Raw genomic sequence first — 21878 nt, forward strand, 5'->3', positions numbered from 1 at the left:
TCATTTAAAATATGCAAATATTGATTATTTGATAATTCAGTTTGGTTCTTTTTGTGCTTTCACTGGTTTAACTGCTTGTACAGTTTCCTCGTAAGAGACCAGAAACTTCCTGCTTCTTTCTAAAGAATCCAAATCAGACACAACCACTGTCATCATTATTATCTTGGTACACAAAGCTGTAAACTAATGCATACAGAGAAAATATCTTTACTGCTCTTTATTTTTATTCCACAGTAGAGCAGCTGTGCATGAGTCACAATTCAAAATAATCTTTGTTTATCTGATACAGGCCGCTCCCATCACTTTAGGGTCCTCCTTTCTAGAAGTCCACTTTCTACCGATTGGTTAACTTTTGGAAGCCTGCCGAGGGGCCTTGACTGGTGTGCTGTTTGTACTTTGACTGCTCAGTCAGCAGCAGGTTATGTGACTGTAAAACAATGAATATTTAGAGCAGTTTGAAGTTTCTCAAGGTGATTTTTGCTTCATGAACTTGTAATAATGTTATTATGAGCGTGCTGTTTGGAGTAAGCAGTCAATGTGTTACTGTTTTAGAGGCTGAAATATGAACGCGTGGCTGTGAATGAGACACTACGCTCCCTCGGGTCAAAGTTAAACTGCTGGTTCCTGTTTATTAATCACCTATGAATGAAGGCCGTGGATTGTTCCAGCATGACGTTGAAGACAGGTGATGGGCTGTCTTCATAAAAGCTTGTCTGTGTTGAGGGTTAAACATTGACAGGCCTGCAGGGAGCTGCTGCTCCCAGATCCTTGTCCTCACTCTGTCTTTAACTCGACTGCAGCAGCTCCGGTTTTCCTCACAGACTCAGCCATGGGGACGCTCTACGCACTGACTTCCTGTTTACTGCTCGCCGTCGGAACGGTCACTGCTCAGACAGGTACGAACCTTCTCTAAAAATGTGTTGTCAGAAAACTGAAGAATTCCCATTTGCTGTTGGGAATGTCTCGTTTTCCCTGAAACACTCAGTTCATCAGTGATTCACATTAGAAGCTTTCCTGATTGGTCGCATGTTGAACAGAAACGCTGGTTTGTTGTGAACCTGCACGTCTATTTAGCTATTATCAGCTTAATTTTAGTGAGTTTAAAAGGAAATGTTGATGAAGATAAAGAAAGATAAGGATGCAGCTTTTATGGTTATAAAATGAATTCTCACACCATAAACTCAAAGGTCTGATGTTTTATTAATATCGTGTGTGTGTTTGTCGCTGTGCTTCATTCAAAGCTTTAAATTAATCTCCAATCTACCCCGATCGCAATATCATCCAACACAAAGGCGATTTTTGAATGTTCTGCTAATATCATGTTTAAAAACTGATAACAAACAAGGAAACAACCAAGGACACAAACTAGGAAACAAACAAGGACATATCAGCTGTTAATGACTGTGTAAGGGTCAAGCTATAAAAGCTTAACAGTGTTAATTATCTGACAGCTTCACCAATCACACCATTAAATAATCACTTCACGTACCCAGAGTATACAAGCTCATCGGACACTTTATTAGGTACGCCTCATTAGTAGATTCAACAAGCTGCTGGAAGCAATCCTCAGAGACTTTGGTACATGTTGATGTGACATCATCATGACATTGTTGCACAGCTGCTGCATCCATGGTAAGAATCTCCCGTTTCACCAAATCCCAAAGGTGCTCTGTTGGACTGAGATCTGTGCCTGTGGAAGAAATGACAGGTTTATTTACACTTCTGACAAATCTACTAAAAGTCTGGCTTAAATAACAACGTTTCGTGGATTAAAAAAGTGCTTTTAATTCACTCTAATGACAGTGAAGCGGAACCAGTTTGAAAAAGTGAGGATTGTAGGCGAAGGTTTAGCTCGCGCCTGGAAGTCGACACGATATTTTCTGTGCTGGAAAAGTTCAAAACCATCAGAGCTTCATCTTTTCTCTGACCTTTGACCCCTCTGTGCGTTTGCTTTGCAGAGCCCACTAACACCAACGAGCGGGCACTGCCTCAGTGGCTGACCGGCATCATTGCCGTCTGCGGCTTCCTGTTCCTCGCCTTTGTCGTCATCCTGGCGAAGAAGGCGTGGTGTGAAAACCCCAGCAGGTCAGTTGGCCAAATACCGCCGAAGGACCGTTTGAATGTTTCAGTGCAGAAACGTTACATTCTGTGATTTTTCTGTGTCTGCGCAGCAGGACAAGCATTGAAGATGTGAGAGAACGTGACATTATCAGCAGCAACCTGTATGATATGCGCCTCAGCTCCATCAGGTAGGAACAAGACAGGAAACGCTGAAGACGCTTCTGTAACACCAAAGATCCTTGAGACATAAAACTCTGATTGTGAACACGACCGTTTATTCTACTTCTCGTTTTTGTTCTGCACCAGGAGGAAGAGCACCGAGTCAGGGAACGAAAACACCTACGAGACTAATCTGGACGCCTTCAGGTAGAAACACAAAAACCTCCATCAAAACAACCTGAGGGCCGAAGCTTCTTCCCTTAAACACACTCAGTGCTCAAACACAGCCACACAGTCACAGAGCGTCAGAGTCACCATCAGCGCCCTCTGTGGTTAACTTCAACACAAAAACCAGAAACACACGCCTCCAGTACACTTCCAGCACACCTCCACTCACCCTCACTCACCCTCACTCGCCTCCAGCACACCTCCAGCTCCTGTGATTCCTTCACAGTGCTTTATACCACAGCCTGCCAAGTCCTCACTCCGTGCCGTGGTCAGAAAGATGAAAATAAAAAGTCGCATGGTGAAGGCACAAATCGTTCTTCCAAATTGAGGTACATTACTATCAAATATGAGTAACTGAGTAAAAACAATAGTTCCCAGCTCAGGTATCCTAATGCTGGAGTCCAACCACATTCACAGCTACTGCTAATAAACTCTGAGAAGCTTTAGATGCACTCTTCACTGAATCTGTCGTTTGTCCATCAGGAGCAAAGATGCACCAAACGCCTTCAACAACCTGGCAGCCGACATCAATGGCAAGACAACCGCCATGTGACTGCCCTGCAGAGAGTCTGTTGGCTGTCTCAACATGGAGTCTGCAGAGACACAAAATTCTTTTTTCGTGCAAAGTGTAATTATTTGTTTTGTTGTGCGCGTGTCTGTTTTAAGGTGTGAGGAGTTCACCAGGGCGAAGGAATTTATTTACACTTACTGTATGATTGGCTTTATTTTTCCTCCTGATTGTGAATAATTGAATGTGTGGAATTAATATCAATGATCTGTACTCAGAGTAACGCATCAGCTGCTGTGTTTGTTAAAGGTTCATCGACTGTGCTGACTCTGTGCTCATTAATAAGTTATGTTTTCTAACAAACTGCTGTGTCGGGTCTCTGATTAATCATTCAACATGACAGTAAACACTGAAGAGACTAACAACAGCAGAATCCGGCTTTGGGCGGTGGGGGGTTGAATGAAATTAATAAAAGTCACATGCAGTTCCTCTAATGTCCAGCAGAGGCAGCAGTGAGTCAGTCACCATATTAAAACGTCACAGCAGAAATAAAGATTTGTACAGCCTGATGCTGAGGGTGTGGTGTTTTCTTTAATGACACTGAGGATTCCTGTAAAAATGTTGTGTATTGTGTTGTGTTCAAACAAATACTTCCATATTTCTGCTGGTAATTTCTGTGATCTAATTTAATTTTGTCACTACTTTGAACTCATGACCATAGATAAGATTATGAAGATCGATTGACTGGTAAATTGATGCTTCCCAGCTCAGCTCTCTCTTCACCACAGCAGACTGTTACCTCACTGGTCCAATGTGGCCCAGGCACCTGATCCCCAGTTACTGAAAGTGGCTTTGAAAACGAAACAATTCAAAAACCAAAAGGTAAACTGAAATGAGCAAAACCAGCCTGAAAAAACTAGCCTGAGATAAAATGAATTGTACTGAGTAGACTCAGTAACTCACTACTCCAGCGAGTAGTGCGGTGCTCTGAACGGATAATTGGAGGTGAGCTTCCCTCCCTCCAAGACATCTACAGGAAGCGGTGCCTGAGGAAAGCGGGGAGGATCATCAAGGACTCCAGTCACCCCAGCCATAAACTGTTCAGACTACTTCCATCAGGAAGGAGGTTCTGCAGCATCCGGTCCCGTACCAGCAGACTGAGAGACAGCTTCTTCCACCAGGCCATCAGACTGCTGAACACGTCATAGACACCTCACCTTCACTACCGGAACTTTAACATTATGCACTCCATACTGTACAGTAATGCCACTGTTTTGCACATGTCTCAACTCTGTATATTTTTATATATTTTATTTATTGTTTACTCTATTTAATTTGTAAAATATGTGTACACACACACACACACACACGTAGAAAAATATTTAGTATACACGTCCAGAAATGCATATACTATTATATATTGTACATATATTTATTAGTTTCAGATGTAGCCATTCTTGTATTTTGCTTGTTTACATTATTGTATTTTGCACAACTTTGTTGCTTGTGAAGCTCGCACACAAGAATTTCACTCACATGTGCTGTACCAATGTACCTGCACATGTGATGTGACAATAAAAGTGATTTGATTTGATTTGAATGGCTAGTGAACAGCTAATGAAAAACAAGTATATTGTACATACTAGTACAAACCTCATTCGGTTTCAAACTTCTGGTTGTTCTCTGAGTCATTACCAATATTTCAGCTTCATGAAATAAATCTCGACTGCTGACCTGCCAGCAGTAAAAAACAAAAAACAACGCTTTCTTCTGATTGGCTACAGATCATTTTGAACTGAGAATCATACAGTAAAACAGTCCTTCAAAGTCAGTTTGGATCTATTATCTGTTATTTATTTGAAATCAAACAAATTTTCTCAACAACTTCTGAGAACATGATTAAGAAATGATGCAGAATAACAAGGAAGCGCTAGCAGACCAAAGCTGCAGGTTTCCACTCTGATTTCTGATATTCGGACATATTAGTGCTCATAACAACACAACAGCAACAAAAATACATTGTTAATTCTCAACAAGATCAAAAATAAATTAGATTTCATCTACTCTGGCATTTGCATATGAAGTACCAAAAAATTAAGACAATAATTATGACAAAGTAAAAGTTGAACATAAAGTATTTTGCATTTGATTGATATGTATAAAGTACAGGATGCTGCTGAGGCCGGTGCTCAGCTGCTGCTAAACACTTGAGTCAGACGAAGATGCGCAGCCACAAACAGCTACCTGCACAGTAGGAAACCATTCAAAGCAAAATGCTGACATTCAGTTGGATCGTCGTGTTCTCAGTCTAAAACAAACTGAGTTTCTTAGCACTTCAGGACAGCTGCTCATAAATACTGGGTATTTAATGAAAGGGATTAAACTGAGAGCTCTACTCATATTTGTTGAATGAGAAGATCTGGATTCTGGATGAGAATTAATATTAGAAGTTTATTGGTTGCAATTTGCAACTTGCAGATTTGCAACTTGCAGATAGCTGCCACCAGCAGACCTGAATTTGAAGGCCTGTGGCAGCTCTGGGGAAAGCTCTTGTCCAGTTTCCACACTTTCTCAAGTTAGCTTCTGCTGTTTTACAGAGCTGGTAACACAGGACAGACTCCTCATGGAGAAGAAACCAGAAAAAAAGCTGCTCAGTGTGACTTTTATGCACACCTGAGTGAAAACAGCCGATATTCTTTGCTTATACTCAGAGGTGAGAGGGTTCAGAACGCAAGGCCTAAAGACCGGTCAGGAACGCCACGGTAACCACCGGTTGCAGGAGGTTGCTTGTGGTCGCTAGTTGACACCTCCTCATGACTGCAGAGATCAGTAGCAGATTGCGGCTATGACTGACTGCAGCAAAGAAAAGAACATGACGGAGAACGCAAGGATTTCACTGAATGTCGGCCCGATGCTTTTATTCACGTCTCCTTCAACTACAATGTGGAAGACACTGTATCTGTTGCCAGGGGCGACAGGAGTCTCCATACCCACCAAGTCCTGAGAGTCTCCATGGAGACAGACATGTTTACATGTTCTATAAAGTGTTGCATGAACTCAGTGGAAGATAGCGGGAGTTTCACATCGGTATGCTTGTGTGTGCTCTGTTCAGCAGTTAGCGTACGTGGAAACAGAGGATATATGATGGTATCAAATGATGGCACCGTTTAACATGTTTGGCTAAACAACAGAAATACAGTGGAAGCACTCTAATAAATAAAAAGGAATCAAAAATAAATATACCTCTGTTATGAAGGGATATTTTAAATGAGCTTCACGCCCACTGTTTTCATTTTCCAGATTTTGAGTGAACAGTTTGCAGGTTTTTAGGACACAACATTTTCTATTAGATGGCGATGTTGGCAAGAAACAGTTTCCTCATTTCTAGACAAACTTTGTGTTATTAGTCTCTTCCCATCTTCTACGATTTATGTGGAAACAAGTTTACAGATTTCAGCTCTTACAGGTTTATATTTTTTCATAAGGAGGTTTTTGGCCACTTTTCTTGCTCAATACTTGACAAAATAACAAAACAGTAATTAAAACCCAACGATGACTGTAATTTTCAGATCTAAACACGAACCTTTTCCACAGCAGGAACCAGGGTCTAACTGCCAGGAGACACCCCCACCCCCTTAGAGTTTCCCATCTGTCTGTTGCACACCTTTAAGCTATAAAACTAAAAGTGAAGTTCTTTAAAGATCTTATTAATGAAGCTCAAATATTTGAACTGGCCAGTCACATAACTATGTGTTGTTTATGTTGCAGTCCAAACATAGCAACATGAGTTGCAGGTTGTCGTGGATGAAACCATCAAACAGGAAGTGGAATTATTTTCAGACTTGGTGTTTACAGTTAGTTATTTTAAAATATATGTCCAGCTACAGTTTGATTAGGTTTAGGGAAACATTGTGCTTTCTGGCTCGGCTTCCTTGCATGCTGATTGGTTAAAGTCTGAAAGGACCACTGGAGCCTGCTCTTGTAAATGTTTGCTCCAGATTGTGCATTGTTTGAGTTCCTGCGGTGAAAAGGTGCTTTTAGACCCAAATGAAAGTTCTTAAAAATGAAAAAAAAGGTTTGGAGTGGAAAATCACAGGTATAGAGCCAATATGAGGATGAAACTAAAGGCTAGCAGCTGTTTCTTTCATGTTTGGCTGGTTGTGATGGCAGAAAAAAAAAAAAAAAAAAAAAAAAAGGGAAGCTGACAGTCAGCGGCGTTACGCTCCACATCGGTCTTCACTTTTACAATAACGGCTACTACACGGCTAACAGTGGACCACAGAAGAGATGCTAGGCTAACATCAGCCACATCTTTCCCTTTTTGTTCCTCTGGTTCCATTCGTGAAAGGTTTCCCATCAGTCCGTGTCTCAGTTAGTATCAGTTAGTGCAGGCTGATTTGGCCATGCCTCCGTCAGTACGGAGCGTTGTGTCGATCAAAGGATAAATAACAGCAGAGCTTCTCAACCTGGTTCTGGGTTATGACATCAGATTTTGTAGTTGGGTTGGGTCGGTTCCACGATTACAGGACAGAATTGATGCTACAGGATATCAGCTGACTCGTTTTTATCTCTACCTGAGAACAACGTGGTGCGAGATCAGTTTATTAGCAATCAATTAATTCCTTCTCGTTCTCATTCTCTCGAACTAGGCAGGCTGACCAGGTTCAGCTACCCTTGGGCAGACTCCACTTACACATCCTTGGTGATGGTCGTCCCGGTTCTGGAAAAATGCTTTAACTGCAAAATCAGTCAATCAGCACCCAGTGAGAAACAAATGAGCCACTCGTGTTGCTGCACAGTCGAGGACAGCTTGAGCTGGGTGGTGTCAGACCGACCTGCTCGTTATTGTAGTAAAGATGAAAGGGGGGGGCAGAACATTGATCTGGCGGTATTTTGGATCGAGCTGCTACGCTGCTCACAGCCATTATTCTGTGAGCAGGTTTGTGACCGCTGATTCTGCAGATGCAAAATAACTCACCAGCAGCGCTTCAAAGATGAGTTACTGCTCCCGAAGGCGCATCTGGAAGGACCACCAACTGCAGTCCAAGAGGGTGGACAAGAGCAAGGTAACTACACTTTATTATCTGTTTAGGAGCTTTGATTTGTGGTATTTTAGAAAGCGTGGGCATGCCTGTTTAAGGATTAAATATTACAGCGTGAAAACTACAGCGCGGGAAGTTTACTTTAGATCCAAACAGCGAGCACGAACACATCAGCTGAGACCCAATGTGGCGCCCTGACCCAGAGGTTGAGAAGCTCTGTTTAACATGTAAAGAAGGCCAAAACCCACCAACCCGTGCACAGGAAGTGTGCGCGCGCGCGCGTGTGTGTCTGACACCGTTTCTTTTGTCAATTTTTTGCGTGTTGGGGTTCAGAGTGACTATCAGAGTTGTTGTCCAGGAGTCTGAGCGTGTGCGTCGCAGCAGGAGCTCCGTGTGTGTGTGCAGGTGTGTGAGCAGACGTGTGTTATGACAGGACATCCAGCGTGACCGTTCCTCTCTGTTTTTTCAGGATGGCAACGGCCTGTTCGTGCGTCGCTCCCTGCAGACTCTCTCCGTTCACCGCCAGGATCTGATCGCCTCGTTTCAGACGCCCGTCCGCCGCTGCCGCGCCCTGAAATCAGCCGACACGCAGCACGTTTACATTCCCAGTGCCTCGCAGCACGTGACATCATCAGACAGAGACGGGTCCTGACCTTGCTGAAGACTGTCTTCACGTAGATCGGCAGGTCTCCGTGCGGACTGCCGAAGCCACCGACGATGCTGAAGCCGAGCCCCTCTGAACCTTTTTCTAGGCTGATGCTGCGAGGCCGTGGACCGCTGACGAGGAGGGGGAGGAGAGACTCTGGGTCAGATCAGTACTTCCTGTCATTACTCCTGAGTGTGTGTGTGTGTGTACTCACTCAGGCTCTGCTGTGTGTGTGTCAGTGTTGTCCGAGGGAATGGAGCTGCTGGTCAGACTTTCCACCTGTGAGACGATGGCGCTGATGTTGGTGTCCGCCACCACCTGAGAAGCGCACACACACAAACACACACACACCCAAAGAGAAATCAGAATAGTTCATGTGTGCTCTGAATGTAAACACGTGACAGACCTCTCTCTTTACTGAACATTTTTATCCCCCGAGTGACGAACGTGACAGTAAAAGGGCGTTTTATGAACAAATCCCAAAGCAGCACAAACACTGGGGAACGCAGGCAGTATTTACTTCATGTCATTTGGGTGCACACACACTGATTAATGATGATGCTGTCGAGAAGCTAATCATGAGCTCCGGAGGCTCTGGTGTTGTAGAGAGACTTTCCCATCGAGTGATCCAGAACGTCTCACCCGGGCTTCCATGTTCTTCCTGTGATGCTCACAAATAAAACAAACTTCTGATAACACACGGAGAGTAAAATCTCTCTGTGTGTTATCAGCTCATTGCTGCGTCTTAGGTTTGTCGGGCAAAGATCAGGCAGTGGATGAACTTCCACCCTCTGGCTTCAGGGGGCATTAACAAGCTCACTGTGGGTCACAAGTGCTCACAAGTGTTTTTGAACCAAAAGGCGTTCCACAGTGGTTCTTCTTTTTATTGTTTTACTTTCTCCTCCAATCAGAGGAAGAATGCACAGTGTGTGTAGTCCAGACTCCAGTGCACCCCCCCCCCCAACAGTTGCAGACATTACTTGGCCTGACCCTGTTGCCCGCCTCAGTTTTCCAGTAAATCTGCTGTAATAGTGGGTCACATGCTGGAGTATTGCTCACCACCTGCATTCTCACAGTCCTCCCCGTGTACAGGTGTGCCAGGCATGTTTTACCTGCAGGCTGATGTTTCCGTAGCTGTTCTTCAGCATGGCCACAACCTCGCTGTGAGACAGGCCGTCCACAGACTGCCCGTTAACACTGACGATCCTGTCTCCCACCTGAAAACACAGAGAGACACGTTTCCATCACTTCCTGGAGACGGCCTCATCTCTCCAGCCTCCTCCTACCCTTAAACCAAGCCTTTATACTTAGAACTGATCCAACTTTTGCTTTAGGGGGGGCATCGTGGCCCTGTGACGAAGTCTGCTCCCCGCCTGCACACCCACACAGCTACAGTGAGACTAAAGTTTGGTTTCAGCCTGTTTTTTTCACATGGTTGGTGGGTGCAGCTTTCAGGTGGAAAAGGCGTGGTCTCAGTCACCTTGAGCTGGTGGGTTTTAGCAGCAACTCCGCTGGCCTGAATCATGGCGATGAAGATGGGGATGTCACCCAGAGGACTGCCCTTCCCTCCTGCTACACTCACCCCAAGGGAGTCGCCGAGACCCTGAGATACACGGGTGGAAGAATAAAAGGAGAGCAGAATGACATCTAGCTTTAACCATGAAATCACAGCTACGGGTCTTTCTTATCCAGGACTCACTGTTTTTGTTTTTTCTTGTGGTTTGATGGAAATAAAAATATAAAATAAAAGGTGGACGCAGACCTTCTCACTGTGCGGTGACAGTGACATCTGGTCTGCACTATTCATGTGAGTTTTTATTTTACAGCAATCCAGGGATCAGAGGTCAGGTGACCTACAGTGTGTTTGTATGTGCATGTGAGGTCATTACCCTGGTGATCTCCACTGTTCGGATGCCTTCGTCGAGCCCTGCACACACAGCAGAGAAAACGCGATCAGTGCTCTCTCTGTAATCAACACATTTGCATCACTCTGACCAATCACATGTGTCTACCTGAGGTGGAGGAAGTGATTTCACCAGTGGGCTCGGCGTTGTTATTGAGGGGCAGGCTTGAAGTTGGGGGGTCAGATGGCTCAGGTGACTGTGTGAGGGACGGAGCTGGAACGCCTGAGCTGTTTGTGCTGGCGTGACTCATCTGAAACAGGAAGTGTCATATCAGCTCACGCTGCTCGCCATGTCAGAGAAAGAAAATCTAGTTCAGGTGCTCCCAGGTGAGGAGGCATGTCCATCATCGCTTTACAGTTTACACAGGAAGCAGGTTTATTTTGTTAAAGCTGAGATCAGGACAATCCTGGCGCTCTGTTCCAGAATGAACTCAGACCCGGGGTGGGTCATTGTGGGTGAGAGGAGCAGAAGGAAAAGCTGGTGAGCCATCCAAGCCTGCTGGTTTGAATCCCTGCTCAGGTGTCCTGACTAACATAAGCACAAACAAAAAAACAGAAAGGGCTAAACTCTGATTTAATGAACCCGTCTCTCTGTGCTCTTCTTCTCTCCTCTTTCCCTACTGACGGTCGCCCCTCCCCGAGCCTGGTTCTGCTGGAGGTTTCTTCCTGTTAAAAGGGAGTTTTTCCTTCCCACTACCACCAAGATCTTGCTCATGGCGATCTGATTGTTGGGATTTTGTATCTTTGGGCTTGTAGTATTGCTTATCTTACAGTGTTAGGGACCATCATAAATCTGAACTCTCTCACACCTGGCTCCCATGTGAGTTACGTCTGGATGTGATCCAGGAGGCAGCTTTGAGTCGGCCGAGCTCCAACAGGACAGGACCCCGAGCACACTGCAGGACAGACACACACACACAAACACACACACACGTTAAACCAGACCACCTCAGAGCTGCAGTAAAGACTTTTATGGTAAACTAGCGCTGAAGTTTGCATCAATTTGAGATCATCTCAAAAAAAGTGTGACGCTGACTTTGAGCGAAGTCGTGGAAAGCTTTAACAGTGGAAGGAATTTACTGTTGTGTTACAGGGCTGCAAATAAGTGAAACATCCACATCCATGCGGGGAAACAGGAAGTGAGGGATGCTAACGCATTCCTGCAGCTCTGTGTTAACTCTGAAATGATTTCAGCAGCAGAAGCACACAATAAAAAGTCTGCTTTCAGAGTTGGATTCAGGTAGCGTGGTAAAGACCGAGCAGCAGTGTTGGAAGAGAAAGTGCTGGAACATGTTCCCTGAATTCCTCGTGCACTCTTTGTGTCCTCGAAATTTTACTTTTTCTACGTGAAGAAACACGTTCATGCACCGCCTCTTTAGTGTTTGTGGAACAATCTGAATCCAGTAAACTGATTTTTTTTAGGTCTGTCAGTGAAACACAGAAATCTCTCACTTCTAGTGACCGACCAATGAAAATGATCTGTTAGTGCGTGAAATAAAAAGCTCCGCCTCAGCATGTGCTTCTGATTAAATGTAGTATCAGTACTTCTACAGATCAGTGTTACTGCAGTAAACGCTCACAGTACTGTTCAGCACCTTCAGGATGGCAGCCACAGCTTCCTGGGAAGCATGTCTCGCGTCATCACCATTCACTGACAGAATCTGATCTCCCTGCATCAGCCGGCCGTCCAGCTCAGCGGCGCCCCCTCTGACCACCTCTGAGATAAACACACCGCTGCCACTCCTGGGACGGACAGACAGACAGACAGACAGACGACATTTTCTCATCTGTAATCAAAAAAACGTTCCAAGACAAACTTTAAGCAGAAACAGATTTAACTCTGATGTTTTCCTGTCGTTATAATCAAAAATGAGACGTAATCCTCCTAAAATCAGATCTCATGACTTCCTTAATTTTCCTGACAGGTTTTTTTTTTTTTTTTAATGCGGACCTCTTCCCGACGATGCTGAGCCCCAGCCCTCTGCCGCTCTTCTTCTGCAGCTCCACCTTAAAGACGTCCAGGTTCTCCTCATCTCTGTACTGAGCCTCGTCCCTCAGGACTGTCAGACGGACCTTAGCCGGTGTCTGACGCAGGGCGGCGATCGCCTCCTCGTGGGACGCCCCGCGGAGATCCACTTCATTCACCTACACACACACACACACACACACACACACACACACACACACACACAGACGGTGGATGTATGAGCTGTGTTTGAGCAGGGGGAGCTGAAGCAGGTTAGTTTCTGAGCAGACAACATTAGATTCAACTTTCAAATCTAAATATCTTTTTGATCCAACTGAGTTTTTGACGACTCTGCAGAAGGTCGGACCTCCTACTGTGAGCAGTAACTACATTCGCCAGCTAACGTTATGGCTCGTATACATCCTGTTAATGATGTAATGACAGGTAGATGGGCGCCTCCTCCCGTGGGTGGTGCTGTGTCTGTGAATACCTCCAGTATCTGGTCTCCGGCCCACAGACGCCCATCTCTGGCTGCAGCTCCTTCTTCGTACACCTCGTGGATCATGATGGCATCCTAGTGGAGAAACAAGAAGAGAGGGTGAGGCCTGGCTAGAGTCTGTTCATGAACTGAAGATGAAGAAGACTGATCTTCATCATCAGAGTGGAACGCTGTCCTGGCTTCATGTTAAACAGTAAGGATGGGTATCGTCACTGATTTCTAGAATTGATTTGATTCCAATTCACAAGGTCCTGATCCGATTCGATTCAATTTTGACTCCGACATTTAGAAATATTATAATCTCTCTCTCTCTCTCTTCAAATATTTTTACAGTGAAGCACAAGTAACGATTACAAAAATGCCCCATGGGCTCTCATTGCTTAATTTTTATATTTTTATCACCAAGAAAGGGGGAAAACAACAACAACAAAAAATGAAACAGACAACCAAGACGGTAGAAAAAGCCAAACAACAACAACAACAAAAAAAAAATCTCCCTCCCCACACCCTTCCCTGATCCCAGAGTGCTATCACTTTGTTATAACCTAGGGTAAAGCCCACATAGTAGTTTCTTGTTTGTCCATAGTTTCCAGATACTCAGTGAGTGACCTCCAGATTTGATCATAGTCCTCCAGTTTGTCATTTATAGAAATGTTATAATTCTGATCATTTATGACTGGTGGGTATTAACCCTAGAACACTATTGCTATAAATAAACTATAAATAAACACAATCACTAATACCGGGTGATTTTTACGTGATATAATATGACCAACAAAACGTACTTGTCATCAAAATATATCAAAATATGACAACACATGACAAATCAGAGTGGTCTGCTTTTACTTTCAACTGTGCCATGTCTAACAAAATGAAAAAAAGTGTCATGGGGTGACCCTAAAATAATGCTCCAAAATGTAAATGTATTTGCTCGGGTGAAAATCACCCAGCGATAGTGTTCTAGGGTTAACCAAGCAAATAATTCAGAAAACAGAGATTTGAGATGGGAAACTGTTCTTGAAGTACACTGACAGAGAGAGAAAGAGCTGTGCAGGAAGTGTGATTTTATCGTGGTGGAAGCAAAATAGCAAAACTAAGAGGGAATTCATGTCGATGTTTATGTGAAGCGAAATGTGAAGCGTAGTTTGGATCTTCTTTTGCTGCTGGTTCAGTCAACTTTCATTGGAGAGTGACTAAACCTGCAGCTTCAGAATCTGTGAGCTGTCGGCTTTCAGCTCCACCTGTACGTACACGTCTGGGTACGTGCCATCGGGTGAGAAAGACGACATTTCACTGATTATGATGCATCGGGTCCGCACTTTGTGTTTACGTCTTTTTGTGGAATCCTGCTCTCATTTACTGCTTTAGCTGTTTGGTGGTTGTTGAAATAATTTTGTGAGGTTTAACCTTAGATTCTGGCATTTCTGGCAAAATACATTTATATTTAAAAATTGATTTGGGATTTAATGAATCGATATGACTTTATTCAAGCCGAAATCGATTTTAATCAGAAAATCGATTATCGAAAAAGGCTGAGCATTCTCAGCACCGTCCTCGATGCTGAGGAGAGTGTGAGACTCTCACTCAAGTCTGTCTCACACCAAATACTAAACACAGATTCTACAGGTAAAGTGTGAACGTCAGGCTTTCTGTCACAGAACGGTGTGTCCAGCACTCTTTCCTGATTGCCTGTCAGTCAGCCGGTTATTTTCTGTAAAAACCTTATTTAAACGGAGAAACAATTTAGCTGCACACGGGAACATCTAGCGTGTTTGGTGCCAGTTTAGCTCAGTGGGATGAGCTGGCAACCACGTGCCATGGGCCCGGGTTGGAGTCTGACCCGCGGACCTTTGCTGTCTTCCCCTCCCTCTCTCTCCCTGCTTTCCTGTCTCTCTACACTGTTACTATCAAATAAAGGCAAAAACAATAATTAAAAATCTGACACTTTTTAAGGAGTTTCCAGCATTTGTGATCCTTAATAACTTTAAAAGGACGGACAGTAACAGCTGTTAGATCATCACTGATGCTCACAGCTGGTTACAAAAGCAGGTATAGCACTGGACTGTAAAGTTACACACGGTGTGTGTGTGTGTGTGTGTGTGTGTGTGTGTGTGTTACCAGCTGTGTGTCTCTTCCTCCCACTATACTGAGTCCCAGTCCAGATCGACCTTTGCAGATCTCGAGCAGTGTCTCCTGACCAGGAACCACAGCACAGCAGGTTGGGTCTGAGGAGGACGAGGATCAGTTTACTCTTAGAAACATGAAGTCTGCATGTCGATCTGATTTTTCACAGTTAAATGTCTGTGTTTGTACCTCTGTGCTGATCGGGGCTGATCAGAGGAGGAGAAGCTGCCATCCGTTTACTGTGTGACTGGACACACACACACACACACACACACACACACACACACAGATCAGATGTATTGATAGAGGCTTTTGTGTGACTGATAAGAACAAACTGAGCGAAGTGAAATAAGTCCATAATAACAGCAACCACATGATCTCATCTTTAACTTAAAGGATATGGGCGCTTCCTGTGAGGTTACCTGCTGCTCCAGTGTAGCCTGCAGCTCATTTTCTGGAGACTCTGTAGATTTCAGCCTCTGCAGAGGAAACAGAGCACAGCGGGTCAAGGAGACACATTCATGTCCTCATTCAGTCACATTTCTGGGACATCTGGAACAAAACCCTGAGGACAAAGTTTGTAATATGAAATATGTCGTCTTGATGCATTCTCAATCATCCAGGTAAGTAAATCTCCAAAGGTTGATTCTGTTCATCTGGACGTAGCGTTTTCAGTGGGAGAAACGTTTCGTCACTCATCCAAGTGACCTGTCCAGGATGTGTACATCCTCATCATTGAAAGAGTGTCCACTGGCCTGTAGGTGTGAATAGATTGCAGAGTCCTGGCCTGAAGAGGTGGCTCTTCTGTGTTGTGCCATCCGCTTTGCCAGAGTTTGTTTGGTTTCCCTGATGTCCTGGCAATCCTCCTGGCACTTAACTGCGTACACTATGTTACTCTGTTTGTTTCGGGGGACCGGATCCTTGGGGTGGAACAATTTTTGGCACATCAATGATGAGGATGTACACATCCTTGACAGGGAGGAACGCTGGTTTGAGCGCGGAGTCAAGGAGGCCATTTACGTGAAAAGGGAAAGACCATCTCTGAATCGAGGAGGGGGCCTAAGGGTACATCTTTCGCCATCGTACAATGCTGTGATTGCAGCCATTCCCCAACTCTCTGTGAATGGTACTCACGGCCATGGTTGTTGGTCAATGGTCATGAGAATTTGCATAATCATGATGAAGGAACTGACCTCCCAGCCTACTGTTCCTCCAGTGGGCTGGTTTCAGTTATTATGCAAATGTACTGTTTATAAGATTTGGGAAACCTGCAGTCAGCTGAGACTGAAGAAGTCTCCCACTGAAAACGTTACGTCCAGATGAACAGAATCAACTTTTGGAGATATGAAATATGTCCCAATAAAATCACTCTTCTGGCTGTTTTCACTTTCTTGGATTTTGGAGACCTGCAGATCTAAGGGTATGTTTTACACCTTATCTCATCCGTCACTCATAATTGTTGATGAGATTCATACACAGGAAAAGTTGACGATGGTCAGGAGTAAACAGAAGACAACAGTTCCAAAATTGGAAAAGTTCACATGAAGTCTGGTCTGTTTGATCAGAGAATGTCAGTATTAAGGTTCCCAAGGGTGAACATTACCATAATAATCTGAACAATTACACCCTGGGGGCGGAGTCTGATGGCTGTGTACCTTTCTGAAAGTGTTGGCCTCTCTCAGACTCTCGGGGACGCTGTTCCTGCTCCTGCTGTTCTGCTCGGCTTCGTCGCTTGGCTCGTCCTGTTAAGCAGACCTCAGATCAGCTCACACTTACAACTCGTTCCCACGTTTCCGTTTCAGATTCAGCTTCACACTCACCGGCGCATCCGACAGCGGGTGGAGCGTCAAGCCGTCGGGGGGGCAGGGCCCGTCAGAGGGGGTGGATCCACTGAGCAGGGTGGGCGAGATACACTGACATACAAACACAAAGAATGAACTTCGGTGCTCGTCTCAAACAAGCAGACGCCACTTTCTTCTCTGTGGAGGTCAAAGCTGAACGTTGTTGTGTTCTGAGCGCGGTCACACAGCTGATGGACTTCCACATAAACAATCAATAACCGACTGTTTCGCGACCCTAAACTTTAAATATGAATAGTTTCTCTTCTTTGTGCAAACACTGAAGGCTCATCCGTCTGTGAAACACTAACATCTTCACAAAGGACAGGAAACATTACCTGAAAACTTTTACCTACACCTCCTGCAAATTCTCACAGGTGAACTTTTTCATCAAGACGACCAAATAAATCAGATCAAAACATTTTACACACAGCAGTCTGAACATTTTGAGGATTAAACCAAACCACGGTCATTAAAGAGAACTCCATCCTGCCATTACTCACACTTACATGGACGTTTGGCTAAATGATCTCACGGTGACCTTCACCTGCTTCCTCTGGTCTGTTTCAACTTTGACGACAAACCTTTTTATTCTTTTCACACTATCTGGCTGGCATCATATAGGTTTACACCACAAAATGTCAGCTGTATTGCGGCTTGATGATGACGTGAAGACGTCATGAAAGTGACCAAGCACTGACAAGGTAGCAGTGTATATATATTTTTCTCAAAAAGGCGACATTAACGAGTCTGTAATCACTCAGCCTGACACAGTGACATTACAACAGACAAAAATACTGCTTCATTCAACAAAAGGATTTTAAATGCAGCACCTGATATTTATACCAGGACAAGTGTCACTGCTCAAAACTGGAGAGCACATATCCAAAGGTATGGGGACAGAGAAGCTGTATCCCGTGTGTGTGTGTGTGTGTGTGTGTGTGTGTGTGTGTGTGTGTGTGTGTTTGTTTACCTCAGGGCTGGCTGGGCTGAGAGAGGGTGGTGGAGGGGGAGAGGGGAAGGGAGGGACGGCCATCTGGTTTATTGCATCGTCGTTTCTGCAGAGACACAGAGAATAACGAGTTTTTCACTTCAGTTTGAACAGACTGCTACACACACGCCCACACCTGTACTGTATTTGATCTCTCCTTTATCTGTGACACTCTGCCCTTTGTTCATGTGAAGCATTCATGTCTAATTACTGACTCTGTGGTAGAAGAATTTGTGGAATTGTTTTATAATATCGTGTAAATATAATCCCTTAGAGATAGGATAGGGTGAGAAGTTCAGCCATTCGGGAGGGGCTCAGAGTAAAGCTGCTGCTCCTCCACATCGAAAGGACCCAGTTGAGGTGGTTCAAGCATCTGACGAGGACGCCTCCTGGGCAAGGTTTTCCGGCCATGTCCCACTGGGAGGAGGCCCCGGGGCAGACCCAGGGCATGCTGGAGAGATATCTCTCAGCTGGCCTGGGAACGCCTTGGTGTTCCCCCGGATAAACTGGAGGAGGTGGCTGGGGAGAGGGAGGTCTGGGCTTCTCTGCTTGGGCTGCTGCCCCCACGACCCCGGCCCCGGATAAGCCGAAGAAATGGATGGATGGATGGATGGATGGAGGGTTTTATAATAATCTACCTGAAACTGATGATGCATGTGGCATCCTTCAATTTGCAATGTCTAAAAATTCTAGATAAAGTGGATCCTCTCAAAATCAGAAAGGCAGCACTGTAAAATCCCCGCCCTGGATCACAGAAGCTATCCGCAGCTTTAGGCAAATCTGCCGTTAAACTGAGCGCCTGTGGAAAGCCACAAAACTTGAGGTTCATAAGCTCCACTTAAAAGAGCTATTATCCACCTTTAACAACATAGTGAAAGATGTGAGAGCCACTTATTTCTCTAAACTACTTGCAGTAAGAAAAAGAAATCCTAAGGTTCTTTCGATACAGTCAATAGCATCATCTCTCCTCCAACTCCATGTATACCAGTCTTCTCAGATATGGATTGCAATGCCTTTTTAAGATTTTTCCAAGATAAGATTAGTGGCCTAAGAGGAAATATAACTCCCTTAGATAGCCCCTTCAACTGTGATCTCCCACATCCCATAATTATGGAGTCTTTTCACTCAGTTTCTTTAAAAGATCCATCGGAAATACTAAGTCAAATGAAACCCTCAACGAGTCCAGCTGATGTCTTACCTACTTCTCTGTTTTTGACACCATTGGGCCCTCTGTGGTCACATTGATAAACTTTTCCCTGCTGTCCGGCTCTGTCCCCAGGTGTTTTAAACAGGGGGTTATTCAACCTCTGCTGAAAAAGCCTAACCTGGATCCAACACTTCAGACAAGCTACAGACGCATCTCAAAACTTCCTTTCATTTCTAAAATATTAGAAAAAGTCTCGATAACTTTCAGTCAGGTTTTTGAAAGTTACACTCCACAGAGACAGCTCTCTTTAAAGTCACAAATGACCTTTTGATGGCCACAGACAGAGGTGTTTGCTCAGTCCTTGTTCTACTGGACCTTAGCTCAACCTTTGATCATCAGATCTTAATCCACCACTTAAATCACATGGTAGGGATATCTGGATCTGTCCTAAAATGCATCACATCATTTCTGGCAGTTAGATCACTTTTGGTTTCAGTAGGAAACCTTTGGTCAGATATAGCTGAATTTTCATGCGGGGTTCCACAAGGATTGGTTTTAAGCCCCTTGTTATTTTCATTATATATTCTGCCTTTAGGCCTTATCATTAGCAGTTTCAAAATGATTTCCTACCATCTGTATGCAGATGATATCCAATTGTATATCTCGTTTAAACCTTGGGAATTAGACAAATTATCCATCCTAATTGCAGGACAGACTGAATCTGCTCTGGAACTATGCAAAGCTTTGTGACTGTGCCATCAGATTCACCAGTCTCTCTGGCTTAAACTCATTATGTCTGTTGGTTTGGAATTTCCAGAGTGTGTCGTGGAGGTGCAGCAGAGCTGTAACAGCTGCAGAGTAGCTGCAGCTCACCTACAACTTGGACAGAGCAGTGCAGCTCTTTAAACTGCAGCAGCATGACGGTGATGCTTCACATAGCTGAGTGTCAGGGCTCAACAACAGGCTAAAGAAATCTGTGATCCCGGGAGAATCCACAGAGGAGGACAACCGGAAACAAAGCTCCACAGTCCGAGGTCCTCCTCAGCAGCTGCAGGTTTCATCTTTTTAATCTTTTTTAAGTAAAAAAGAAATAAAAACAGACAGATGCTTCAGTTTTACTGTGAAGGCGTCTCCTTGTGTGCTCTTTCGAGTCTCACACTGCAGCATCAGCAACGGTTTCCTCTACGTTGTCATCCATCTGTCACTTTGTGCTGCTGTAGTGAACACTCCTCACTGATGACTCACTCATGTTTCCTCAGCGTAGTCTGTGCAGCTCCTGGTTTCCTCACACCTCTGGGCAATCCCCACCTGGTTTCCCCCTCCAGGTGGGAGAGCCCAGTTTTGTTTTGTTTTGTTTTTTTTATCCCTCCCCGGATCTTAGTTTGATCAATACATTTAGAAAAAAGGAAACACAGATTTACACAAAAATAGAAAAACACAAAACCGTGAGAACAAACTTCAGCTTCACAAACAGTAAGTTCAAACCTCATCACCCCTGCACTGCAGGGACAGCTAAGCCAGGACTTTCTCATAAAACACTGCCACCTAGTGGTGAAATCTTAAATATTGATTCATCCATTTTCTTCCACGGATCTGAAATTTGATACATTCGGATCACAGCTCTGCCACACCTGCAGAATTTGTGTGTTTATGCCTTACGCAGCAGGTATCCTCTGGCTGTCAGCATGACTGATTGTAAAATGATGTCTGATTGGATAGAAGTCAGGAAATGGGTCGCCTGCTCATTCGATCACTGAGGTCACTAAAAAGTTTGCAAAGGAGTTTCTTGTCTTGGTTGCTGGTTTCAGCTCTGATTGAATAGAACGTAGTGTTTGCTTTGGAACTGAAGGACCTGTTACAGTCAGAAAGGAGGCCAGAGAAAGCAAACGATCCAGGCCGTATTCATCTGACCCCAAAAAGGCAAAATTGTGATGATGGAAATGTTCAACTTCATGCCAGGACATCACAAACCTAAGATGATATTCAACCTTTATGTACAGTCTCGGCATACATCAACACACTGCAAAGTTCTCATGTCTCAGCTGACTCACGAATGAGAGGAACAGCAGGCTGGAACAAAGCAGAATTAAGTTTTAAACACTGACGTGTAAACAGAAAATGTAACGCTGTAATGGCAGACAGTGTGACACCATCTCTCCTCCTCCTCTTCCTCTCCTGATAGGGCCATAGCTGTAATCCAAACTTAGGCTCAGTCCACCGGGCCCGGCTGAAGCCGCATTTATTATATCTACAACTGCAGCAACAGCTTGGCGGGTAACAGAGCAGAAAACAGCAGCAACGCCCCCCAGAGAGCCGGCAGACACGAAGGAGGGCGTAGCGCCATGTGGAACAACTCCGCCGTCACTTCAAACCCTCAGAGGAGGTGTCTGAAGCTCGTTGGATTTGAGGCATCGCCATTAAATGGAGCCATCTGCATCACGGGAGCCGCTAAGGTCCTCGTCCTGTTCTTATGTTCATTCTCAGAGCTCATTACTGCAGCACTCAGTCCGAGGATGCTGAACACGGCGAGAGCGCCAACGTCCTGCAGCTCTGACACGATTTAATCAGAGCCGCAGGAGGAAGGAAGAAAAAGAGAGAGCGTGAGAGAGAGAGAGCGAGAGAGAGGACCATCATAAGAGTCAAAACAGAACACTGATATGATCAGGGAATCATGGGAGGAGTCCCTTCATCTCTTCCAAACACACCACCTCCTCATCCTCTCCCTCCTCCGCCATACTGATTCATTCTAAAGACCACGTTTACCCT

At 44.7% G+C, this 21878-nt stretch overlaps 2 protein-coding genes across 10 annotated transcripts in view; one reads left to right on the forward strand and one right to left on the reverse strand.

Moving 5' to 3' along the window:
• Window positions 1-778: 778 nt before the first annotated feature.
• On the forward strand, window positions 779-3518 carry pdzk1ip1 (PDZK1 interacting protein 1). Of its 2 annotated transcripts, none has more exons than XM_085348707.1 (5): window positions 779-896; window positions 1959-2085; window positions 2172-2249; window positions 2368-2427; window positions 2932-3518. In XM_085348707.1, exons 1-5 carry the CDS (start codon window positions 830-832, stop codon window positions 2999-3001), a joined length of 402 nt encoding a protein of 133 aa, XP_085204833.1. In that variant the 5' UTR covers window positions 779-829; the 3' UTR covers window positions 3002-3518. The 2 variants fall into 2 exon arrangements, with proteins under 2 accessions (XP_085204833.1, XP_085204834.1); XM_085348708.1 differs by having other exon boundaries at window positions 2175-2249.
• A 3618-nt stretch (window positions 3519-7136) lies between these two features.
• The window catches only part of patj (PATJ crumbs cell polarity complex component), an 89480-nt gene continuing 74738 nt past the window's right edge, over window positions 7137-21878 (reverse strand). For all 8 annotated transcript variants that reach the window (XM_085347463.1, XM_085347462.1, XM_085347464.1 and 5 more), the window contains 17 exons: window positions 17948-18032; window positions 16957-17049; window positions 16792-16878; window positions 15559-15615; window positions 15326-15383; window positions 15131-15237; window positions 13004-13087; window positions 12499-12692; window positions 12143-12290; window positions 11357-11443; window positions 10657-10798; window positions 10534-10571; window positions 10125-10247; window positions 9757-9861; window positions 8859-8962; window positions 8652-8775; window positions 7137-8569 (listed from right to left, as the gene is read on the reverse strand). In XM_085347463.1, coding sequence (XP_085203589.1) covers window positions 8423-8569; window positions 8652-8775; window positions 8859-8962; window positions 9757-9861; window positions 10125-10247; window positions 10534-10571; window positions 10657-10798; window positions 11357-11443; window positions 12143-12290; window positions 12499-12692; window positions 13004-13087; window positions 15131-15237; window positions 15326-15383; window positions 15559-15615; window positions 16792-16878; window positions 16957-17049; window positions 17948-18032 — 1783 coding nt within the window. In that variant the 3' untranslated portion in view covers window positions 7137-8422. The remainder of the gene's footprint in view (window positions 8570-8651; window positions 8776-8858; window positions 8963-9756; window positions 9862-10124; window positions 10248-10533; window positions 10572-10656; window positions 10799-11356; window positions 11444-12142; window positions 12291-12498; window positions 12693-13003; window positions 13088-15130; window positions 15238-15325; window positions 15384-15558; window positions 15616-16791; window positions 16879-16956; window positions 17050-17947; window positions 18033-21878) is intronic.

This window comes from Diplotaxodon limnothrissa, linkage group LG23, assembly GCF_057381915.1.
Source record: "Diplotaxodon limnothrissa isolate DT_005_m linkage group LG23, D_limnothrissa_male_GT1.1, whole genome shotgun sequence".
NCBI classification, from domain to species: Eukaryota; Metazoa; Chordata; class Actinopteri; order Cichliformes; family Cichlidae; genus Diplotaxodon; species Diplotaxodon limnothrissa.